Here is a 12,699-nt window from a genome sequence, read left to right as displayed (position 1 = left end):
TGGATTGAGGCCCCTTGATTATTGGTGTCACTTGGTTTAAAAACATTTTCTGTGAGGTCTTGCTGAATAATGTCTTCTTATTCAAGGACTGTTAAAATCCAGCAATTCATGCCACATCACTTCATTAGGTTATAATACATGGCTATGTTAAAATAAACCACTTACATTTTGGAACTTCCTGAATGGCACAAACTGGACAATATCCCTAATAGCTACTTCTCCTGTTGGTGATCTAAGGACACCATTATCCCCATCCAGGAATTCCATGGCACTGAAGTCTGCTGCTCCAACTCCAACAATGATAATAGACATTGGAAGCTTGGAAGCATTAACAATGGCACTCCTGGTTTCATCAAGGTCTGTAATCACTCCATCAGTGATTATCAAAAGAACAAAATATTGCTGTGAAACAAAACACACCATTAGAATAATGTGCAATATATATATTTATGTATTAACTAAAGCACAACTGTGTTTTACAGAATGTTTTTGCAATACATACAAAGTATGTTCAGCTATCAGTACTTTACTTAACAAAATGCAACAACTTAGAAAAGTTACACATCAAAAATAAACTTTTAATATTACACAGCAACTAGCAACTTTGTCAGTTATTGAAGCAATTACATTTGGTACAATCTTCTGACAGCATGTTATGTCAATGTTTTTCAATAAAGCAATTACAACATCTACTATTATATGACCTATACTATAAATCAGTAGTAATGTTATCTAAGAAAAAATTAACCTCCAAGTCATTTGAATTTTCTTCTATATTCTTTACCCATACTCTAGCTGGTTAAAAGTGCTGGGTCATGCAATTTAAGTAATTTATCAATTTCCTGTTTCACACAGTGGTTTGATGTTATGTGGCAACCAACGGTTTCTTCTAATTAGTGTACAGTAATAAAAGTACAAGTGCCTTCCAAAAAGCTGACATCCCATTAGAAGTATATGTAATAAAAGTGTCTGAACTTATGCAGATTGTTCACTTCTAGGGTCCTAAAACACGCAAGAACATTTGAAAACCTGAAAGAAGCAAGTTTATCACAGGTTTTCTGTCCAGTTAACTCAAGCTGCTAAAGTCAGCTAGAAAGACTCCAGAACAGCTCTGAAACAATATTTGTGCTTTGCGAGATGGCTGGCAGACAAAAATGATTACAACAGAAGAAAAGAGAACATTTAATACCCAGAATGAAAATAAATAACTACCACACCTACTACAGTGCATGCCAAAGTCCATTCAAGAATTGATGACATAAATGAAAAAAACAAACATTACTCATTAGCACCTAGGGTTACTTACTGGTTTCTAAATATGAAGCTGTATATTTTATCACATTTCTCTTCTACAATGTAAAATGAGCTCTAAAAAGGGAAGTATACATCTTCATGCATCACAATTTAAATGCATTGTTCACAACAGTATAGGCTACGTATTCAGTAATTTCCCAATGAATGGGCCAAAATAGGTATGATATTACAAACACTTCAGAATGCATGTGTGTTTAAAAGCACTACAGTGTCAAGGTAGGGTGAATCAAACTGCCAAAATCCAATCATATGTTGTTTCCCCATATGTCTGTTTTCTTACCCATATCACCACCCTAGAACAGTAACCATCTATGAACTCCTACTAATTTGCCAGAAATCTTGCCTCCTCAACCCCCTCCTCTTTCTCTATCTATAGTAACTTAACTAACAGAACTAAACCTACCCTCAAATGCTTACTATGTAATAAAATAAAACTGTGTACTCTGTAAATAATGCTTATAATACTATCCTCTGATGTTTAATGAGATACCACTGATGCCAATGTACATTTCTATTTCTCTTATTACATCAATATACTTTTTCTGTTATATTAATGCCTATGTAACATGTACTTCTGGAGCTTTTCTCCCCAGGACTCCACTGAAAACAGGCTTACACTCAGATGGACTATCCTGATAAACAAATGTCAAATAAATAATTAAATAATTAAATAAATAAACAAGCGTAATAACACTCATAACATCACTGGTAATTCATTGATTTTAGACTTTTTGCAATGGTTTACAGATGCAATCTAAGGTGACTCTGTTAGTATCTCCAGTTCACAACTCTAGGGTCTATGGTTTAAGCCTAACCACCAGTCACTGGGTGTGTGGTCTTATCTGTGCTCTCCCAAAGTCTGTCTGGGCTTCCTCTAGGTGTTCCAGTTTCCTTCTATCTCATGGTAGTTGATAGACTACTCTAAACTACCTATATATCCTAAACTTGACCCTATCCTTTTGGCCTTGGTTATGGCTGAAAAGGGTGAGATACTGAACTGTTCTCTTACTCATTAACAAATTATCATCTAATCCTCAAATAACAGATCTATCGACATTACAGTTGCCTGCTGGTAGGGGGTTTTGTTCCTTTATCCATCTAAATTTTCAAATTTCAGTTTCAAAAACAGACCATCTTGCTTTAAGTGCTACCTGATGGAGGTCAGTGTTCTAATGAACTATATTGATAATTATACTTGTGTATATAAGCTCTACCGTAGAATCTTGTTTATACATTTCATATTATTTTCATGTATAAATGAACCATAAACTATGATGTGCAAATACTGTGACTGGAATTCTTGTCTGGAAAGTTCATTGTTGCATTACTTGTTCACTTTCAGATATACAAATGTAGCATGATTATGGAATGAAAATGACTGATTTTATAATTTGCACTGTTATCAGTTCCTGGGTTGTGCCTGAAAAGGGGCATTAGACCAGCTCACCTACCTAGTAAACAAAGGAAATGAAAAATAAATGGAATTTTCATAAAATATCTCAGAAAGAGTATATCTGTTAAGCAGTCATCTACTCGCATGGCCCTTGAGAAGCAGACTGCCAACAGTGATACAGTCAAAAAAGTGCTGCTGCACGTATTGAGGGTGTCTACAAGTAATATGACATGTGCACTGTGTTACAATAGTTTTGTGAAGGCCAGGCATACTCTGCATATCTGTTCAACAGTAGAATGACAATGGAATTTGTCTTTCTTAACCTCCCCTTCTTAATCATGGCATTCTACAGATCAAAACTGTAGCTCTAACACAGAAGTCATTAAGAATGATCCTGCCTTCCTTTGGGAAACAAACACTATTTTGTCAAGTTTGAATTTCTCCTGTCCCTACTGCCATGCACCTGATGAGTCCTCTGGGGTGGAAATATGCAATGGACTTGTGACGGCAGATGTTCTCTCATTTCTGTAAGGGGTATTCCCTTCAGAGAGTCCTAAGCCTCCCCTCAAGGCATAAGCAGCAAGTTCTGTGGTCTCCACCAAGGAGATAGCACCACCCAGTGTGCCCCTGAGCATACACAACCCCTGCTTCTTTACTTCTCCCCCTCCCTGCCTATATCTTCAGTGCAGGGGCTGCTAAATGAACCCTGACTGCCTAGGTTGCAATCAGAGCGATATCCCTCTGATCCATGGAGCCAGGTTTTATGTGTTTGTTTGCCTTTTTTAGCATTCTAGTCTAGCGAGGACTTAATGAACACTTGTCTGACAAAGTGGCACACAGCACTAAGTAGTGGTACATATGGGTAGCAGCATCAACCAAGCAGAAACTTTGCAATGTGGAAGATGTGAAGTTCACTCCTTGAAATATGTTATACACCTAGTTCACAAATAAAAATCAAATGTTAAAATATGTACTATAAAATAAACAGTAGGTAGTCCACAGCTGAGGTAAGACTGGAATACCTTTATTGAAACACACAAACAATTGATCCTAGTTGAGCACAATGAAAAACATTAAAGACATTCATTACTTATATATAATCAGGTTATTTGGAGCAAGGGAGTGGTTACATTGGGTGGTTCTGTTAAGCATTTAACTCATTCCTTTAGCCAAGTCCCCTTAACACCATAGTGTAAATTAGACCGGAAGACAAAATATATAACAGTTTATTAAGGTTAACCAACTAATCCAAAATTTTATTAATTAAGAAACCAGCTCACTAACAAAATGACTAACAAAAAGATCTACCAGTAGACATCTAGAAGAATAAATATCAGTAACTTCTAAACTGAAACACTTCTAACAAAGATCGCTTTCGTACCAAATAAATACTTCATCAAGTTTGTGTGTAAAAAACATATCATAATATTAATGAATATGTGTAAAAATCTACAAGTGAACACCTAAGTAGGCTGAAAACCATAGCTATAACTGCTAAGGTAGAAATATGTTAAAAATAAAGTATTAAGGCCCTGGGGATCTGTTCAAGTGTGGCATCTAACACATAGTTTAAATGAGTGAAAGAATCAGAAAACAGTTCCAATATCATATTTTCACTGTAAAATATTTACAATGCTTGATATTTGTTTATAACAATATTAGCATGTATAATATCAGCGTGTAATGTCAGCATTAATCAGTCCCATATCAGACTTTTAATAGTCTTTTAAACAATGGGGCAGTTTTCTGAATTCTAGTATGCTTTTTATGGAGCAATAAAAATCAAGGTCCGGTTTTCTAAGAGAGTTCAATTTCAGCTGCCACAGTAGTTCACATTTTTCTAAAAGATTAGGGACGTCTCCTTCCAGTTCCAAAAGGTCCACACAATCAATAATTTGAAATTTAAAGCCATGTGCTTTTTGTGAAGCTGCAGTTGCCGAGCCAGTGCATTATTCTTGCACTTAGCTCTAATTTCAGAAAGATGGCCAGAAATCCTTCTTTCAAGCCTGTTGAGCATTTTTCCCACATAAAATGTTTCACAGTCGTTGCAGCTTGCCTTGTAAACCACCTGCATCCTGCACTGGTTTTAATTAGTTTATTTAAATAAGGAGATAAAAAACATGTCTCCTTCCTGTATGTGCTCACAAAAAACACAGTTGGCTCTACACTTATTGGTGCATATACTGAATGGTCTGGGCTTACCTTCAACCCAACTCCTGATGTTTCTGGCTTTCCTATACACATAGGAAGGAGCTTTTCCAAGGATGTCCATTAGATACCAGCTTTCAGTAATTATGGCCCAATTCTCTCTAATAATATTAATGATGCTGTGATAGTCAACAGTAAAAGTTAAGATACAACTGTCTTTAGATTTGTTGTCCACAGATTTCTTTAAAACCCTCCTACAAAGACAACATGTTAAGTGCTGGTGAATTTGTACTTTTTAGTTCAATTACAGGTTCCAGAATGCTTCTTAACATATTGCATTCTTATCCTCTCACCAAAAAATCATTGTTAAGATCTTTTAGGTCCTTAAGGAAAGGATCCATTTTCGTTGTGATCCTGGGCAACCGGTAGCCCTGGGACTTAACATTATATTTTGTCCTAGTGGGATGGGGACTCTTATTATGAAGCAGGAGGTTTACTCTGGTAGATTTTCTGTAAATATCTGTGACCATTTTACCTTGGTCCAGGTCTTTAGTAACCTGCATATCTAAGAAGACTGCCAAGGTGAGGCTGTGGGAAGAGGTGAAATGCAGGAAGCTGGTGGTTTGATTCAGACAGTTGATAAAAATCTTCTAATTTAGCACTGTCTCCTTTCCATACAATAAAGATGTCATCAATAAAGCTCTGATACACTGTGTTAAGTTGCATGTATTCTCTGTTGTTAAAAATCATAATCCTCCTCCCACTTACCTAGGGCTATGCTGGCTAGACTAGGGGCCATAGCTGCCCCATGACTATACCATTCTTTTGTTTATAGCAATTTCCATTAAACATAAAAAAATTGTAGCTAAGCACCATATCTAAAAGTTTACATGTTCTTTCATGTTGTGCTGATGTGCCATTGTTATTTTCCTTGTACGAATCAATCATTATTTCAATACAATAATTATGAGGAAGTACAGTATATAATGATTCGATAACTAATAAAATACTATCAGCATCAATTGTAACATTTTTTATTTTCCTTAAAATATCGTTAGAATATTTTATGTGTGAAATGTTCTTCTCAACCAGAGATTGTAGCAAAAAATACAGGTAGATGGCAGCAGCTTCGGTCAGAGACCCCCCCCTCCCCCCGCTTGCAACCACTGGCCTGTAAGGAGGGTTTTCTCTAATTTTATGTAGCTTAGGGATTCCAAAGAATTTAGGCAAGTGGAGGGGAAGGTGTCTGTAGATAGTCAAACAAGTTATCTGTTAATAAACCACCATCATAAAGTGAAGTCAAGGCTGTAAAGATTCATAATAGACAGTGTCATTCACCATTTCTTCTATACTCTGGTTATAGCTGCTGGTATCAGTAACAATACCCCCTCTCCCTTGTCAGCCTTCATAACCTGTCGAGACTTATCTCTGCTATCTCTAACAACATTTTTCTCACCTTTGTTAAGGTTGTAGAACTTTCTCCGTGCTGATTTTTCCAGTACTTTCCTGATGTCCATCTCACATCTTACCTCAAAGGGTGCTAAAGTTGGTATAAGGGAGGACAGTAATTACTGGGTATTTTTATTGCTTCTTCAGTAGGTTTTTTTCTCAGTGGTATCATATTTGCCATGGTGCAGAACTTTCAGATTCAATTTTCTGACATAGGATTTTAAATCAACCAGTACCTGTGCTGTGTCAGACCTGCAGTGGGGAATAAATGTTAATCCCTTTGAAAGCACACTAATCTCTATGTCAATAAGTTCTGTTTTGGAGTGATTCCACACAACAGGGTAAGTTAATAGATTGGCTGGTTTCTCCATCTGGTTCTGGGTCCTGTGGTGTAGTTCTGCTCCCCCAAGTATTTCATTTCCTCACTTCTGTCCATTGCTTGGTTCTCCTGTCTTCTGGAGGGGGCCTGGGGAATTGTTGAAACTCCTCTTGTGTCCTTTACAGTCTCAGGGGATTGTAGTGGTAGTCTTCCTGGTGACTCTGATAACACTGTCCTCCTCTGGAGCTCTGACATTGGTCCTGGTAATGGTATTGGTACTGGTCCTGTTGTTGGTGTTGTGTGTGATGCCTGTACTGATGGTAATATTCCTCTTGGTGGTGTGGGTCTTGATGTTCCAGATGCTACTCTTGGTAGCCATGCTGTCTTTGGTCTTGGTTGTCCTGTTGGTTTAGGATCTGGCGTTGGTTCTGGTTCAGGTGTTCCTCCACTATATCTCTCTGATGACTCTCCATTATATGATTCTGGGTCAGGTTCTGATCTAGGTTGTGCTGGTAAGCCAAGAGTATCTGTGAAGATGGAGGTGGTGGGGGAACTTGTTCCATCCGTGTCATGCCTCTGTCCAGTTCTTTGTGTTGATTTTCCTCTCAAAAAAACTGCTGGTGGTATTTTTTGTATACACTGTTGAATCTCCTGTTACCATATCTACAGTTGTTGTAGTTAAAAAAATTCTGTCTCTTTATTCTTGCTTTTTTTGTCTTATTAAATCTCACATGGTCCTCCATATCAACCTGATCCCTTTTCATCTTCTTCCATTTACACTTTTTAATGGACTGTTCAAAGCTATTTACCCTCTCTCTCAGAGAATCAAACCTCACATCAAGGTCTTTGTGGTTCTCATTTAGTTCTCATTTAATACAGCCATCTCCATCTCTGAGATTACAGCTTTAGTTGCCTCTTGTTTAGCCTGGTTACTCTTAAAGGAGTACAACAGGTTTCTCTAATGTATTCCTCAACTTCACGGCCCTTTTCCTCCCTAATTACATTGTCCGCTGTAAAGCAACAACAAAAAAGCATTTACAATTTTTATAATTCCCCTTACTTCTGTAACAGAAGCCTACCTTCTCATACTGTGATGGTTTCACTTACAAAATGATTCTCTCACATTTGAATAAAGCTTGCTGGAGTCTCCCAATTACTGACATCATCGAGGCCAGGCAGTGTAGGTACTTTTTTTTTTTTTTTTTTAATCAGTTCCCTCCCCCAAAGTGATATCACCACAGCCATCATCTGATTCTAACTAAAATAATAAGACCCACCCATTCTGTGATGTCATGGCTCCCTTGTCCTTCCCCCAGCCTGAGTGCTGTTCATTTTATTCAGTAGTAGTGTAGTAACACCGATGTTTGGAAACACAGAAATTTGGTATGCATACTTGTACATTCTGCACGGCAAATGATGCTTAGGTGGTGTATCGCTTGCATACTTCTCTGTTGTATTTGCACCAGATACTGCTAGTGTGCAGTGCAGGAATAGAAAGATTAAAACATTACCCTGGTATCAGAGGTGGCAGTGCAACATATTCATAGTGGCTTAACATGAAAGTAGCTCTAAGCAAGCACCATGTAAAACCTGAACAAGCACCTAGAATTATTCAGTGCAGCTTCCACACCTTAAGTCTGAAAATGAATTCACATACTCACATGAACAGGAGTAGCTGCATATTTATGGCTAAGGTGTATGGGCATGTCGGGTGGTTACTACACTGCAAAACTGGCATGTAATGGTGGAGATATTTGGAAGACATGAGCAAACACACCAGTATATTAAAGCCATAGCACCAGTTGAACTGGAGGCTGGCAAATAGATTTAGTACGGGATTTTGTCCATGCACAAATATTTCAACAGTGATTTTTTGCCGTGGCATCCATTATCTGATTCAAGGTAAGTTAACCTTGATGTCCTTTATTTAAAAAAAAAATCAATAAAAAATTGACTTTGTTATAAGTGACTTCTGGACAAGAAAAAGGAAGGAGAAAATATAGCAATGTGGTTTGTATGTACAAAGACTAATCCAGGGACACTGCAAAATGTTTTTTTTTGCAAACCAACCAGTGGAGTAAAAACATATGAAGGCAAACACTGCATACCAACACACTTTACACATGTAAATCTCAATTTTTAACAAGGTGGAAGCATGAAGTGATACCTTAACATTTAAATTAATAAAGATCTAAACTGGTTAATAGTATAAATGTTTTATTCTTTAGCTCCTTGGTGCAAGACCTTCCTGGATGTGATTGCAGTCAAATAAGGCCATGGCTATAGTGCAGCAAAAAAATGTCCCCTCTAACAAAGGAAATGCTAGAGCAAAGATTAAATTACACGAGTCAAGCACCCTGCTGGGATCTGCCAATCAATGGAATTACCAGGTCAAATTACCCTCAGGACTTTGACAGTTAGGGAAGCTAAGTGTTATGGGGGAGGGGATAAGCAAATGGACTGGAATTCATTGTCTCACAAATTAGTGCCATTTAAACTAAATTAGAAAAAAAGGCAGCAGTAAACAGCACTTTGAGTGTGTTCTGTGGAATTTGCACTGTTTCTTTTCTGTTTTAAGTAGTCATCCAGCAGCAGGGAATGTTACTTACACTGTTCTATTTTACTCAGTACTTTGTACGCATGCAACATCTATGAAATGACAGGAACTTTAGGCAAACGGAGGTCTGCATGATGTAACATTTTTGAGCAACCTGATTTATCCAAACCACGTCAATATGCCAGCCTCCAGGTGGTCAGACTCTGGAATTATATATAAAAATATTTAAAATCCTGTAAATAATCCCAGAGTGCTGTTAAAGTGTAGGAAACATCATGCCATGATGTTTTAAACATGTTTTTTGAGTCTTATGAGGTTGTATCTAGCATTAGTTAAGGTAGCAAACCATTCAGCCATCAGGGTTTCATCCACATTATTCCACACAGGCTTCTCGTTAAGGTGCATTCCCCTAGGCAGTCTCTTCTTATCTAGACTTTGTTGTAGGTAAACTTGCTCCCAAAATAGCTGTTTGTCTGCCCTTATTTAAAGAAAGTGATAAAACTAATGCAGCAGTTGACTGTAACTCAATGCAGGTAGTTTATAGGGCAAGCTGCAATGACTGTGAAGCATTTTATGTGGGAAAAAAGCTCAACAGACTTAAATGAAAGATTTCTGGCAATCTTTCTGAAATTAGAGCTAAGTGCAAGAATAATGCTTGTTTGTGTCTTCCAGCTTTTCCCTGTTAGGGGTCACCACAGTGGAACTCCAGTCCATTAATGATTGGCAGTAGAGTTTTACGTGCTGGTTTGCCCAGTCACGCATGTCGCCACACAGAAGACACTCTAACTGAGAATCGAACGGACAACGTCTATCTGTGAGGCGACAATGGTACCGCAGCACCAACACCACGGCTAAGTGCAAGAATAATGTACTTGCTTTAAATTTCAAATTATTAATTGTGTGGACCTTTTGGAACTGAAATGAGACATCTCTAATCTTTTAGAAAAAATGTAAACTACTGTGGCAGCTGAAACTGAACTCTTTTACAGAACCAGGGCTTAATTATTATTGCTCCATAAAAAGCATACTAGAACTCAGAAAACTGCCCCACTGTTTAAAAGACTATTAAAAGTCTGATATGGGACTGATTAATGCTGACATTACACACTAATATCATACATGCTAATATTGTTATAAACAAATTTACAATGAAAATAACTGACATGGGTGCTGTTTTCGGATACTTTTACTCATTTAAGCTAAGTGATTTCTTAGGTAGATACCACACGAACAGAACCCCATGACCTTAATTCTTTATGTTTAACATATTTATTTCTACCTTAGCAATTATAGCTATGGTTTTCAGCCTACTTAAGTGTTCACTTGTAGATTTATACACATATTCATTAATATTATTTGTTTTTTACACCTAAACCTGATGAAGAATTTATCTAGTACAAAAGCAATCTTTATTAAAAACGTTTCAGTTTACAGGTTACTAATATTTACTCTGATATATGTCTAGTGGTAGATCTTTTTGTTAGTTAATTAGTCATTTTGTTAGTGAGTTGGTTTCTTAATTAATAAAGGTTGGATTAGCAAGTTAGCCTTAATAAGCTGTTCTTATATACTTTAATTTGTCTCTAGCTTTCTAGTTTCAGTTCTAAGGTAGCACAGTCTAGTTTACACTATGGTGTTAAGGGGAAGGGGGACTTGGTTAAAGGAATGAGTTTAATGCTTTTATTGCTCTTAACAGAACCACCCATCTGTAACCACTCCCCTTGCTCCAAATAACCTGATTATATATAAGTAATGAATGTCTTCAATGTTTTTCATTATACTCAACTAGGACTGCTTGTTTGTGTGTTTCAATAAAGGATATTCCATTCTTAACTCAACTGTGGACTATTTTTATTTTATTATTTTGCACTACGTCTTAAAATTTGATTTTTGTTAGTGAACTAGGTGCATAACATATTTCAAGGAATGAACTTCACACCTTCCACACTGCGAAGTTTCTGCTTGGTTTGTTTTTGACCTAGTATAAGTTGCATATTGGGTTTTCTGAGACTTCGAGGGATATCACAGATTTTTCTTTTTATAGTAGCATCAACTACCTACTGACCTTACTGTGCTCCTTCCTCTACCATTCTAGACTAGTTCAGCTCATACCTGTCAGAACATTTTCAGAGGGTGGTAATGGCTTAATACTTCTAGTGCTTTTTTTCTGGATTGTGGAATACTGCAGGGTTCACTTTGGGGTCTATTGTTCTTCAATGTGTTTATGCAGCTTCAAAGAAATCTTACCAGAAGACTAGGACTTAATTACCACTAATATGTTAATTAAAGTTAGCTATTATTCTCCCTTCTTCATGAGAAAGTAGTGAATGTAAAGTCACTTGCAGATAATTTGGAAATTATCTGTCAACAGTGATCATGTAAAAGGCAGAATCTTCACATCTCCAAAACACAGGGTATGGCAGCTCATGCTACTTTTTGTGTCTCTTCTACCATAATTGCCACGTTATATTATATGACTGCAAAAAATGGGATGCACCTCTAAATTGAAAAATCTTGACTTTATCCTCAAATACTGGCTAACATTCAAAGACCAGATGTCTACTGCTGCTCTTAAATCTTTGTGTTACCACCTGAGGAATATCTCCCTCTGAATCAAGCACCTTTTTTTTCCTTACAAAAAACTCACAATGGCTGTCCTTGCCCTGATCTCTTCTCATTTTGACAACTGAGCTGCCTTTTATCTGAGGCTTTCTGACATGAACAGTGAATGGCTGCAGCTGATTCACAACTTTACTGTATGGATCCTTATGGGTCCTTATTGTTATTAACATATTTCCCATGTGCTTTAAGAAATTTACCAGATGCCAATCAAATTTTGCATTTCCCACATTATGTCTTATTTCTGTATTTAACTGTACACAATATGGGCCCCCCTTAACTGAAAAAGATGATTGTCCCCATTGTCTTCAATAATACAATACAGGTAACAGCCAGTAGCATAAGCAAATCCAGTGAACTCCACAGGAATAAATAAATTAATAAAAAGTCAGTGGAACCACAAAGAACTCTAAAACCACTTTAATTATACAGAGTAAGATCCACAGATAATCACAAATCCACACAGCAAGGTAAAATCCACTAGTTATAACAAACTCCACTTGCTATTGTCTTCCCCATTCACAGCAATCAGCCATCATGGGGTTGTTAATGATTCTGAAGGTGCAGATGGACACGTGCAATAACAGCTGTACTTCTGGAACAAACTGTTATAGTTGCAGTGGGATTGTTCCACTCTAGCTTACTTTAAGCAGTCCCTAAAGATCCATCTTTTTGAGTTAGCCTTCTTTGATAATCTGACAGGACATTTACTTTGCTCTGATATAACTTGTTGAGTTACTTTGTTTTACAATCATATGCTTAGTTTAAAAACATGTAAATAAATATGAACTTGAAGCTGACCCTCAGTCTTGTAACAGACCCTTTCTATCACACCCACATCTTCAATACCATCCCCAGATGCTCAGTGGTTGATTGGCATCATCATCATCATCCCAGTAC

General features: G+C 37.1%; 1 protein-coding gene across 1 annotated transcript in view; it reads right to left on the bottom strand.

Annotated features, from left to right (window-relative positions):
* Positions 1–12,699, bottom strand: part of LOC122796643 (copine-3-like) — a 1,386,610-nt gene that overhangs the window by 104,243 nt on the left and 1,269,668 nt on the right. The window contains exon 15 of the mRNA XM_044065280.1: positions 166–402. Coding sequence (XP_043921215.1) covers positions 166–402 — 237 coding nt within the window. The remainder of the gene's footprint in view (positions 1–165; positions 403–12,699) is intronic.

The sequence above is a fragment of the Protopterus annectens genome, chromosome 3.part0 (assembly GCF_019279795.1).
Source record: "Protopterus annectens isolate FY-2018-M chromosome 3.part0, PAN1.0, whole genome shotgun sequence".
NCBI classification, from domain to species: Eukaryota; Metazoa; Chordata; order Ceratodontiformes; family Protopteridae; genus Protopterus; species Protopterus annectens.
The sequence above is the reverse complement of the archived record's forward strand: the minus strand, read 5'-3'. Positions and strand labels throughout refer to the sequence as shown.